The sequence below is a fragment of the Crocuta crocuta genome, unplaced genomic scaffold (assembly GCF_008692635.1).
Source record: "Crocuta crocuta isolate KB4526 unplaced genomic scaffold, BGI_CrCroc_1.0 scaffold127, whole genome shotgun sequence".
Taxonomy (NCBI): Eukaryota; Metazoa; Chordata; class Mammalia; order Carnivora; family Hyaenidae; genus Crocuta; species Crocuta crocuta.
Window position 1 is genome coordinate 11180097 of NW_027532008.1, and position 11988 is coordinate 11192084.

An 11988-nucleotide genomic window follows, 5' to 3' on the forward strand; every position below is an offset into this window, starting at 1 on the left:
GCATAAAATATAGGCATCCCTAATTAAAACCAGTCCTTGCTCTGCCTTGTATCCAACAGCAGAGCTGCTCTTCTAGTCCTTGGTTCTGTGTGAATAGAAGCTGCAGTTGTGGGAAAGTGGCAAAGAAACCAAACCAGAATTTGGAATTGCTTCACCATTTTACCATCTTCTTTGCAAACGTAAACAAGAATGCCTTGTAATTCTACCACTCTCTTTTCTCATGTGAAATTGCCTGATTTCATAGGAACCTTGGGAAACATCTGAACTAATTAGCAACTTTAGGGAATGTTAGTTCTGTGTATAGGGCGCCTGATTATCCAGTTTCCCACAGCTGCCTTTTTGGCTTGTGCCTTGTTCAGAGATTTGCTCCATTGATCATATCTGCTGCGCGATTAGGAGGCCCTTGGTATGTTTGGGGAACGAAGCCTGTGAGGCTAACCATTGGCTCTGGGGGAACAGGCCCAAGTAATATGTCCCTCCAAGTTTGATACAGGCACATCTGGTCCTGTGGTGCTCGATGAGAACCTGCATGGTAGCGACACCCTTTCTTCCTCTACTTTTGTGACAAGATTTTATACTGTCTAGAGGCTCAGTAGCCTCATTATTTTGAAGGTGGGCCAAGAAATGTCCTAATGAGTAGAAAGCTTTCATATATAAGTTTTGTTGAGGGCAGGGAATTTATTTCATCATATGTCTCCATGATGATGATGGGCCTTTTAACTGTGGAAGGTCTGCAAGTGTCAGAGTACCTCATACTGTACCAGATTCCCAGCGAATCAGTCTGTAGTGTGGTAGGCAGGTGTGTGTGAATAAAAACTTATTGGGGTACCTGGATGGCTCAGCCAGTTAAGCAGTTGACTCCGTTTCGGCTCAGGTCACAATCTCACAGTTTGTTAGTTTGAGTTCTGTGTTGGGCCCCACACTGACAACATGGAGCCTGCTTGGGATTGTCTCTCTGCCCCTCCTCTGTTCGTTCTCTTTCTCTCTCTCTCTCTCTCTCAAAATAAATACACTTAAATTTTTTTTAGGGGTGCCTGGGTGGGTCAGTCAGTTAAGCGTCCAACTCCAGCTCAGGTCATGATCTCACGGTTTGTGAGTTTAGCCCCACATTGGGCTCTCCACTCTCAGCATGGAGCCCACTTCAGATCCTCTGTCTTCCTCTCTCTCTTCCCTTCCCCTGCATGCTCTCTCTCTCCCTCTCTCTCTTTCTCTCTATCAAAAATAAACATAAAAAAATATTTAAGGGTCACCTGGGTGGCTCAGTTGGTTAAGTGTCCAACTCTTGGTTTCGGTTCAGGTCATGATCTCATGCTTCATGGGTTCAAGCNTTTTGAGCGTCAGACTCTTGGTTTCAGCTCAGGTCATGATCTCATCGTTCATGGAATTGTGCCCTGCGTCAGGCTCTGTGCTGTCAGCATGGAGCATGCTTGGGATTCTCTTTTTCTCTCTTTCTCTCCTTCTCTCCCTCTCTCTCTCTCTCTCTCTGTCTCTGCCCCTCCCCCACTCTGTGGTTGCTTGTATACACACACATGCCCATGTGCTCTCTTAAAAAAGATTATGAGACAACTATTTGAAATCATTCTCGTTACTGTATGGGATGAATTATGTGCACACAGGTACAATCCTTCAAAGTTTCATACCTCACATTTTGTCTCAGGCTATTTCTTATAAAATTTAGTTGTTATCCTTTATTTCATGGTGTATGGTCATGTATATATGTATCTATTTTTAGAAAGTTTTAAGTACTCTTTAAATAGCTTGCTTTTCAGGCTGCCTGGTGGCTCAGTGAGTTAAGCATTGGACTCTTGATTTCAGCTCAGGTTATGATCTCTTAGTTTGTGAATTTGAACCCTGCACCAGGCTCTGTGCTGATGGTGTAAGCCTGCATGGGATCTTGTCTCTTCTTGTCTCTGCTCCTCTCCAGCTTGTGTTCTCTCACTCTCTCTTTTCACCACCAACCCACCCCCCCCTCAGTAAATAAATAGCTTGCTTTCTTGGAACTTTATTTTTTTAAGTTCATTTATTTAGAGGCAGGGGAGAGAGAGAACATGTGTGAGCCTGACTGGGGGAGGGTCTGGGGGCGGGAGAGAGAGAATCTAAAGCAGACTCCAAGCTGTCAGTCCAGAGCCTGACGTCAGGCTGGGACCCATGAACTGTGAGATCATGACCTGAGCTGCTGAAATCTAAAGTCAGATGCCCAACTGGCTGAGCCATACAAGTGCCCCTTTTTCTTGGAACTTTAAAACAACATATGAAGGAATGTAATTTGAATATGAGTTTTCTTGTTCTCTTTTTTCAAGATTCTAGTAAAGACTTATGGTTTGCTTTCCAGAACTCCACTTAGCTAAGGAGATCATTTATTCTTCAAATTATAAAAATTGCCAAAGTCATTGACCCCTGCAGTCTCAGACCTCATGATAAATTTAATTCATATGATTTGTGAACCTTGCATTAAGATAAGTGGGAGGGGAGTTAAAGACCCTCTGTTTTTAACAAATTCAAAATATGAAATATGTAGATTCTTAGAAATGATAAAATTAAAGGGGCGCCTGGGTGGCTCAGTTAGTTCAGTGTCCTACTTAGGCTCAGGTCATGATCTCACAGTTCTTGAGTTTGTGCCCTTAGTCTGGGCTCTGTGCTGACAGCATGGAGCCTGCTTGGGATTCTCTCTTCCCCTCTCTCTGCCCCTCCTGGCTCACATTCTCTCCCTCTTTCTGTCTCTCAAAAATAAATGAACATTAAAAAAGAGAGATGATAAAATAGGGACTTTTTAGAGAGGTTTCACACTGTTGATTTTTAAAGCAACAAGAATTTAAAAATATCCAGTCTTCAACAAATGCAAACATTATATGCATAATTGGGGTCATAGAAAATTTGATACACTAGTATCTTTGACCTCTCCTTGCTGAACTAACTATGTAGGGGCTATAAATTCCCTGCCTGCCCTCCCTCACTGCTTCATTTGTTTTCATATGGTAATTTTTCCCACTTTACTTACAAATTTAGGTGGAGGAACACAGTTAATTAACTTTAAGTATGACCCTACTTAGCTGGGTCAAAATATTAAGATGCTGAATTAAAGTGTGTGTTTGTGACATGAAACAGGCCTTGGGAACACTGGGTGAGGGGATTCTCCCACTCCTTGGGGTAGGAAGTAGAGGGAAGGATTTTGGCTTTCTAAAAGGTCAAGATATTTGTGAAGCCACTTTGGAAAGTCCTTCCCTAAGATAATCCTTAAGGATTGAGTTGTCATTGCCACTGGCCCCAGCTTACCTTCCCTTGGAGAGCTCAGAACAAATAGAGGGCCCTGCAGCTGAGGTGTGGTGTGACCAGAGCCTTGTGGAGAAAAAGAGGTCCTAAGAATAGCCGCCTGCTCAGTTTACTAACCTCTCATCTACTCTGTCTCTGTGGCCTACCTAATTCACTAGGACTTAGGAAAGTGCTTTTTCAGCTTTGAAACACTCCCGTCTGTTATAGTATCTGACTTGTTTATGGCATCTGCTCGGAAGGAATGTATCTGTATGCCTGAAGGGCAGTTCAGTACAATGGCTAAGAATGAGTTTTAAATCCAGACTAAATTGATCAGAATCCTAGCTCCACCACTTATTAGTCCTATGACCTTGGGTAAGCTATTTAAATGAGCTGTACCTCTGTTCTCATCTGTAAAATGGGAATAAAACTAGGAATTTGGGGGAAGGATTAAATTAGTTTATACATGCAAAGCACTTAGCATATGATACATGCTTAATAAATATTAGTCAGTAGTAGTAGTAGCAATAGTTAATAGTTGTAATTGCAATTTCTCTTAAAACTCAAGTCACCTGGGACACCCAAGTGGCTCAACTCTTGATTTCCACTCAGGTCTCATGATTCATAATGGGTCTCCTGACAGTGCACAGCCTCCTTGGGATTCTCTTTCTCCCTCTCTCTCTCTGCCCCTCCTGTGCATGCTTTCTCTCTCTCTCTCTGAATGAATGAATGAATGAATGAATGAATAAACTAAAAAAATGAAGTTACCCATTCGTTCCTCCTTCCCCATAATCGCTAAAACAGACACACTGTCACTTGCTACTTTCAGTTTTCACCTAATAAAGCATGGGCATTGATTGTTCTAAAACAAATAAAGAGCCACATAATTTTTTTGATGATTGTTTCACATATTTTTTTAATGATTATTTTTGAGAGCATGCGAGCAGGGGAGGTACGGGGGGTGGGGGACAGAAGAGCCAAAGGTGGCTCTGTGCTGACAGCAGAGAGCCTGATACAGAACTCAAATTCACAAATCATTAGATCATGACCTGAGCCACCCAGGTGCCCCAAGAGCCATGTGATTTTTAATTATCACATATTATTTTTTATATGGATATTTCTTGGTCTACTTTAACACTTCAAATGAGCATCCTTGTATCTATTTCTTTTTTCATTTTGCCCGGCTATCATTAGATTAATCCTTAGAAGTAGAATTATTGATGGAAAGCATACGCACTTAAAATTTTTTTATATAAATTTGATACAAATGTTCAACTAAAAGTTCTGTCTGGGGGCGCCTGGGTGGCACAGTCAGTTGAGCATCCGACTCGATTTCAGCTCAGGTCATGATCCCAGGGTTGTGGGATCGAGCCCTGTGTTGTGCTCCTCACTGAGCACAGTGCCTGCTTGAGACTCTCTCTCCCTCTGTCCCTCTCCCCTGCTTTCTCTCTCAAAAAATAAAAATAAATTCTGTTTGCTTGTTTCTTTGTTTTTTAATTTAATTAATTTATGTTTTAAAGTAAGCTCTAGGCCAGCATGGGACTTCATCTCACAAGCCTGAGATCAGCAGTCACATGCTCCGCCAACTGAGCCGGCCAGACACTCCTGACTGTTTCCATGTTTCGCTGTTGTGGGAACCTTGGTCTTGCTGCTTCATTTTATTTTTTTTAAGCTTTTATTGAACTTCCGGTTAGTTAACATACAGTGTGTGTAGTATTAGTTTTAGGTCTATAATATAGTGACGTTAATATATTATATTAATATAGTTAATATAGTGAAGNTCTTGTTTATTACCTTTTTTTTTTTAAAATTCAGGTTAGTTAACATACAGTGTAGTATCAGTGATTCATCCCTTCCATACAGTACCCAGTGCTCTTCCCAACAAGTCCCCTCCTTAATATCCATCTCCCGTTCAGCCCGTTCACCCCACCACCCACTTCTTCTCCAGCAACCCTCAGTTCTCTGTATTTAAAACTCTCTTAAGGTTTGCGTCTCTCTCTGTTTTTACCTTATTTTTCCTTCCCTTCCTGTGTGTTCATTTGTTGTGTTTCTTAAGTTCCACATATGAGTGAAATCATGTGATATTTGTCTTTCTCTGACTTATTTCGCTTAGCAAATAATACATTCTGGTTCCATCCGCGTTGTTGCAAATGGCAAGATTTCATTCTTTTTGATCACCAAGTACTATTCCATTGCATATATATACCCTATTTTATTTGTCATTCTCTTACTGACTTGTTTTGCTTAGCATAATACTCTCTAGCTCCATCCAGTTCAGTGCAAATGGTGCTGCTTCATTTTTATATGCTTGATTTTAAAAGATAGGAGTTCCAGTATTTCAAATCTAAATCCAAATTTTAGTCTGGTACGTTTTTAAGCTTTTTCCAACTTTTTCATAGTATTTATGAGTTCCAAGGTAAGGGCAAGAACTTGAAGCTTTGTTTGATATTTCACAAATTAAATAATTTTGGGATAATACTAGCATTTTAACCAGACCACGGTATTAGTTATGTTTTCTAGCTGGTCTAGGAGGCTTCCTCCTGGGAAGGCAAAGAGTTTTCACCAGAAATCACAAGACTCTGAAGGACAGTAGCCACCTTAGTCATGGTTCCTGTGGGGTATGAGGGTAGCAAGAGCGAACTCCTGCAATACCATTATGTCAGTCAGTGCTACTGACTGCCGGAGACTCGTTTCTAGAGAAGAGACTCATTTCTGTGGTCAGATCCTGTCCGGGTTGGTGTATGTTCTATTAGAAAAGTATTAGGAACTGATGCCACAGAGTACTTTCAGATGCCCACTGCGTGTTCTGAGAATTGTACCTTCTCGTTAATCACGCTAAGTTACTCTTAAGTTGGATCCCAGGAAGACCATCACTGATCCCACTTTTTCAACCTTGAGACTTTGTCATCGACACCTCCCCAAAACCCTTTGCTGAAGGGGAAGGCACCTCCGTCTACCCAAGTGGGAGCACCTCAGCTGCCGTCAGGTTAACACACTGTTGGGATTCCTTCTGCTGATGAGTTTTTGTTCTTTAAATGGATCTGCAGCTTTAACAATTTATTTTTCTTGAATATTAGTATTTACGGACTCCTGGGTACATATGTGCATATTTACGTATGCATTGAGACAAATTTCTTTGGTCTTACGCTAACTAAAGGTGGCCTGCAGAGTAAGAGATGGGGACAGGAAGCAATTGTTACATAAAAGACAGAAAGGGCTCGGAAGAATCATCCTCCTGTGTGAAACTTGTTGTCCCTAAGGTTTTCTAGCCGAAGCCACATTTCTGTTGTTACAAAATGTGGTCAGCATAGCTCACAGATCCAGCCGGGAGGGCCTTCGTAGCCACTCTTCGTACACGGCCTGCAGCTTCATTGGAATGTCTTCATTCTGAGCCTGAAACTCGGCCCCCATTTGTGCTAGTGAAGCCCACAGTTAGAGGCCTAGAGGTCACTGTGCTAACAGATGAGAACTGTGTGCCTCCCCTTTTACCTGTGTTTGGTAACAGGAATTATTTTAAGTTGCATCCGGGAACTAGCCTGTATCTACTTCTAGATCTGTTATTTTCTTTCCTTTGTGATGTCTCTTAAGCTTTCTAAAGAGATGGGCAGGAGAGTCCACATTTACTGAGCACGTACTATGTGCCAGGCAGTGTGTACTATGTGCCAGGCAGTGTGTGCTATGTGCTTCAAATGTATTATTTTATACTCAGAACAGCCTTATGAGACAGGTACTCTCATCCCTAATTTCAGGTAAGCAAACTAACTTTCCTCTAACTCCAGTTTCTCTGTTTTTATTATAAAAGATGTATAAATTGATAGTCGGTGAGACTGTAATAGTTAATGTGTGGCAACAGATGGTAGCTACACTTGTGTTGAACTTAGCATAACGTATAAACTTGTGGAATCACTGTGTTGTAACATTGTGTGTCAACTATACTATGTAAATAAATACATATAATACGTATGTATGTGTATGTACAGTATATAAAAATGTATAAATTGGTGATGCTTTTCTGTCACACCTGCAAACTAGTTTTGTCTCTGCCTTTCCCTTATGTTTTGTATTATTGGTTCCCCTTTTGTGACTCCTCCAGGGAAAGCTGATATATAGACAGCCTGCCTGTGGCTTGTGAGGCCCTGAATCCTCACCACGATGTTATTGACTTTCCTAGGGTCCTATCCTTCCCCTAAAGCTGGAGCAACTCTGGTCGTATACAAGGACCTGCTGGTGCTGTTCGGTGGCTGGACGCGGCCAAGCCCTTATCCCCTGCACCAACCAGAGAGATTCTTTGATGAAATACACACTTACTCACCCTCTAAAAACTGGTAAGCCACAAAGATAAGATTCTTTCAATCTGAAATAAAAGGTTTTAAATAAATGGATTCCTGGGGCACCTGGATGGCTCTGTCAGTTAAGCATCCGACTCTTGATTTCAGCTCAGGTCATGATTTTGCCATCCTGAGATCGAGCCCTTGATTGGCGTCCGCTCTGGGTTCCTCACTGGCCATGGAGCCTACTTAGGATTCTCTTTCTCCTTCTCCCTCTGCCCCTTCCTTGCTTGTACTCGCTTGCTTGCTCTCAAAATAAATTTATACACACACACACACACACACATAAAGTAATTAAATGAATGGATTCCTTATCTTTTTTGTGACCAGGAATCTCTTTGAGAATTTGGTAGAAGCTATGGACTCTTTGCCAGGAAAAAAATTTACATGTGCATAGATTTTCCTGACAGTTTCCGAGAGTTTACAGGACCCCCTTAAAACCTAAAGCTAAGGGGTGCCTGGCTGCCTCAATCAGTAGAGCACACAACTCTTGATCTCCAAGTTGTGAGTTCAAGCTGGTAGAGCTTGGGTGTAGAGCTTAAATTTTAAAAAGTTTTTTTTTTTAAGTTCAGAGAAAAGGTTAAAGAAAACAATTGAAAGAAAAAAACCCCAAAAAACTAAAGCTATGAGGCTCTACTCCCAAGAGAAAAAGTGGAAGAGATTTATTCCTCTTCCAAGAAAAATGAATGTGCCTGTTGGGGAATAGGGGCCTCTTCAGTTTTGGCTGCTTATTCTCCAGATGTGCTGTGGGTTCAGGTGATTCACTCTTCCCTTCTGTGTCCCCAGGACTGACTCCTGACTCTTTTTCCTTTGTTCTTATAATGAACTACTTAGCACAGGGCACTTGGTAGGACCATAGTACATAGAAGGTGGTGCTGCTTTAGCCCACGAGGCTGTAGCAGCAAAGAGCCCTGATGGCTTCCCTGGTCATCATCTCTACCTCCAAGCCACACACACTGAGGACTTGAAAGTGAATATGGCTTTAGCAGGTTTGTTGGAAAGGCTCAAATACCTCTGCCATCCTCCATTTATTTTCCTAACAGTATCTTTACTGCAGGTGATTGAATTGTGATTTCAAGTGGATACTGACTTAACTGTTTCCACCTTAATCACAAAGGACCAGGTGGTGCTGACTTCTTGGCTTCCTTTTGTCTTTTTATATTAGGTGGAACTGCATTGTGACAACTCATGGGCCACCTCCCATGGCTGGCCATTCCTCCTGTGTGATAGATGATAAAATGATTGTCTTTGGTGGCTCCTTAGGATCCCGGCAAATGTAAGTATATATGGTTTGCTGCCTATCAACCTGAAGGTAAATACTCCTGGGAAATAACAGGTCAGAAGAGTGAACTAGTCAGGTTAGTATTCCTGAGCATGGTTCTAACTAATCCAACCAATCATTGCTTCCTGGCATTCTAGTTTTTGATCCCCTAATCGTAGAGCAAGACATTGAAAACCTTCCTTCATAAAATCAGAGCTGTGTAGAATCTTTTTATTTGGTATGTGGTTCATTCAGTGCGATCAAATTCTGATATAGCCTCCACCTTGTCTGTTTCTACCTGTGCTTGCAGAAGGCTACTTTCCAAGAAGCACAGAGTGCCTTTACCTGCTCTCCTTTATGACCCAGCCTGTGCCCTTTTGGGCTTTAGAGGAGAGAGCTAGATTGACAAGACAGGTGAAAATGGTTCATTCTCCAGATGGGATGGGTTGGGGGAGGGGATAGGAGCAAGAAAGCTGTCAGATCTGATAACACCCACACTGTCCTCGTCATCTCAGGCCACAACTACCAGCTCGGGCCAGAGTCCAGAGCCAGAGCCATCTGTCTGAATCCCTCTTCATCTGATTGGGTGATAGCTGCAGTAGTGGTCATTTTCCCTGTGCTCTGAAAGGGAGGTTGGTGAGCTGTCAGCAGTAAAACCATTCCAGACCCACCCCTGTTCCCTGGCAGGCAGGGTGCTCCACATCTTCCTATTTAAAACAGTTGAGAGACTGCCCTTCAGATGAAAGAGTTTAGGCTCTATGGTATTAGAGTTCTTATTCCTACGTTCCTCTATGTGAATAAATGACCTTAGCGAGGTGACCGTAAAATAGAGCCTGCCTTCCAGGAGTTTGTCCTGGCTATACTGGTCTCCTGGGGGTTGGAGATGCCAATTTGTCCTTGATAAAACTCAAATCTCAGTAGCCATGATGAGAGTAATTTTTGTAGTCAGAATTGATCAATCTTTATCTCCTGGACAATGGTAAAGCTACCTTTTGCATCGGTTTTTTCTCTTCCTTGTGGTTTTTGCTTTTGAAAGACTGTATCTTGACGAGTAGCTGTTTCCAATTAAACTTCCAACTAAAGTTCGTTCTTACATTGGGTACTAGTATGTGGCTGTAGGCTTGACTCAAAAGAGAATTTACGGGTCAGTGGGAAGAACAAAGGTTTGAAGTTCTTGAGATGGGTTCCAGGAAAAGAAGGGGAAGGAAAATATAGTTTAAGATGCTATGAGCATGGCACTTTGCTAGGCATCTTTATAAATGTGACTTCAAGGGGCGCCTGGCTGATTCAGTTGGTAGAGCATGCAGCTCTTGATCTCAGGGTTGTATGTTCAACCCCCACGTTCAGCATGGAGCCTACTTAAAATAATAGTAAATAAAATATAAATGTAACTTCATTTATATCAGCTCTGGGGTCCCTGGTGGCTCCCAACTGCTTCATCCTCCTGTCCTTATCTTATAGGAGCAACGATGTCTGGGTCCTTGACCTCGAGCAGTGGGCGTGGTCCAAGCCGAACATCTCCGGCCCCAGTCCTCATCCTCGAGGTGGCCAATCTCAGGTGCTCAGGAATTAAAATAACTATTCAGCAAACACTGTAGCATCTTCCAGTTAGGATGGGAAAGGGAGGAGGGAGTCAGGTAAGATGCCAACATGCATAAGCCAAAGAGACTTTGTCGTTCTTTTTTGCTGGTACTTATTTTTCAACTTCTAATGGGTTGTATTAATTGTTAGTGGCTTTATGTTATGCCTCTCCCCAAAGCACTTACTTTGCTGTTTTGTTTCTCAAGAGAACCCTGCATTTTATGTGGTTGGTACGCTCATGTCAGTGTTTGCTCAACAAAGAATGTATCCATTCTTGGATGAATCATCAGTAATTTGTTCACAAGGGTTAGAATTGACATGGTTTTGGGAGACTGGAGAGCTGATGGGGACTAGACTACTCTCACTTGGGATCTGGGTGGGTTGTTTTCATATACCACTGATGCATAGGAGGCCAGGTGCCTGTGTCTTTATAGTTTTATTTTAAATGTCTTCCTCTCCCCAGATTGTCATAGATGATGCAACTATCTTAATCCTTGGAGGGTGTGGCGGTCCCAATGCTGTGAGTATTGCTGGTGTGGCATTCCGATGCACATGTTGCTAACTGTTCAAAACCTATTCCTCTGTGTCATCGTGTAAGCGTGTCTATGACCATTTCTACATCATTTGTATTTAGAGAATACCTTTTTCACTCTGGGTATATGACCTTCCCATTTTCTGGCTGAGCTCTGCCTTTTTTTTTTTTTTGGAAGGGGGCAATCTTTTAATCAGAGATGTTCATCTCTTAAGTATTCATATCTATATTCTTCCGACTCCTGCTTCCTCTTTAGGCTGTAATGCTGCTGTCATTTTTTCAAGGAGGAGTGGGACAGAAAAACAGTTTGCATGGAATTCATTTAAGAATGCAGATTCAGAAAGTTGTGGATATGTATTATCTACCCCGCCTACACATGCATACTACCACAGGCAGAATTCAGAACCACTTAAAATTCATTCATAGATCACAAGCCCAGTTTCATATTCCAGCCAGTGGTAGTATAAGAATAAATGAAAGCATGAATGAATGACTAACCAAAAATTTTGCTTTTCTTTCTGAAGAGCCCACACACTCTCTAGAGCAAACAGCATTGCTTTGGGATTCCAACTGTGTGTGTGTCTCTGTGTGTGTGTGTGTGTGTGTGTGTGTGGTAACATGTACCACACCTGAGCCCTGTTGTTGGTCTTTCTCTTGCAGCTCTTCAAGGATGCATGGTTGTTGCACATGCACTCAGGTCCCTGGGCCTGGCAGCCTCTCAAGGTAGAAAATGAAGACCACGGGGCTCCAGAACTATGGTGCCATCCAGCTTGCCGGGTGAGCAGGGCACCGCCAGGCCCCCGAAAGGGGCAGTCCTAACTATGCGGCCAAATTAGCTTGTCACATTTCCAAACATATTTGTGTGGAAATGAAAAGCACCTTGACGTCATAAAAGAAGTGGACGTTAACCATAACTCCTTGGACATTGCTCATATACGAACCTCTAGATGGGAAACCTGTGTAGGCCCCACTGATCTTCCTTTTTTTTTTTTTTTTTTTTAATTTTTTAATTTTTTTTTTTTTTTTGTTCTTCTTTT

At 42.2% G+C, this 11988-nt stretch overlaps 1 protein-coding gene across 1 annotated transcript in view; it reads left to right on the plus strand.

The window, feature by feature from the left end:
• The window catches only part of FBXO42 (F-box protein 42), an 84945-nt gene that overhangs the window by 71051 nt on the left and 1906 nt on the right, over nucleotides 1-11988 (plus strand). The window contains exons 5-9 of the mRNA XM_077775653.1: nucleotides 7421-7574; nucleotides 8743-8853; nucleotides 10300-10396; nucleotides 10883-10939; nucleotides 11612-11728. Coding sequence (XP_077631779.1) covers nucleotides 7421-7574; nucleotides 8743-8853; nucleotides 10300-10396; nucleotides 10883-10939; nucleotides 11612-11728 — 536 coding nt within the window. The remainder of the gene's footprint in view (nucleotides 1-7420; nucleotides 7575-8742; nucleotides 8854-10299; nucleotides 10397-10882; nucleotides 10940-11611; nucleotides 11729-11988) is intronic.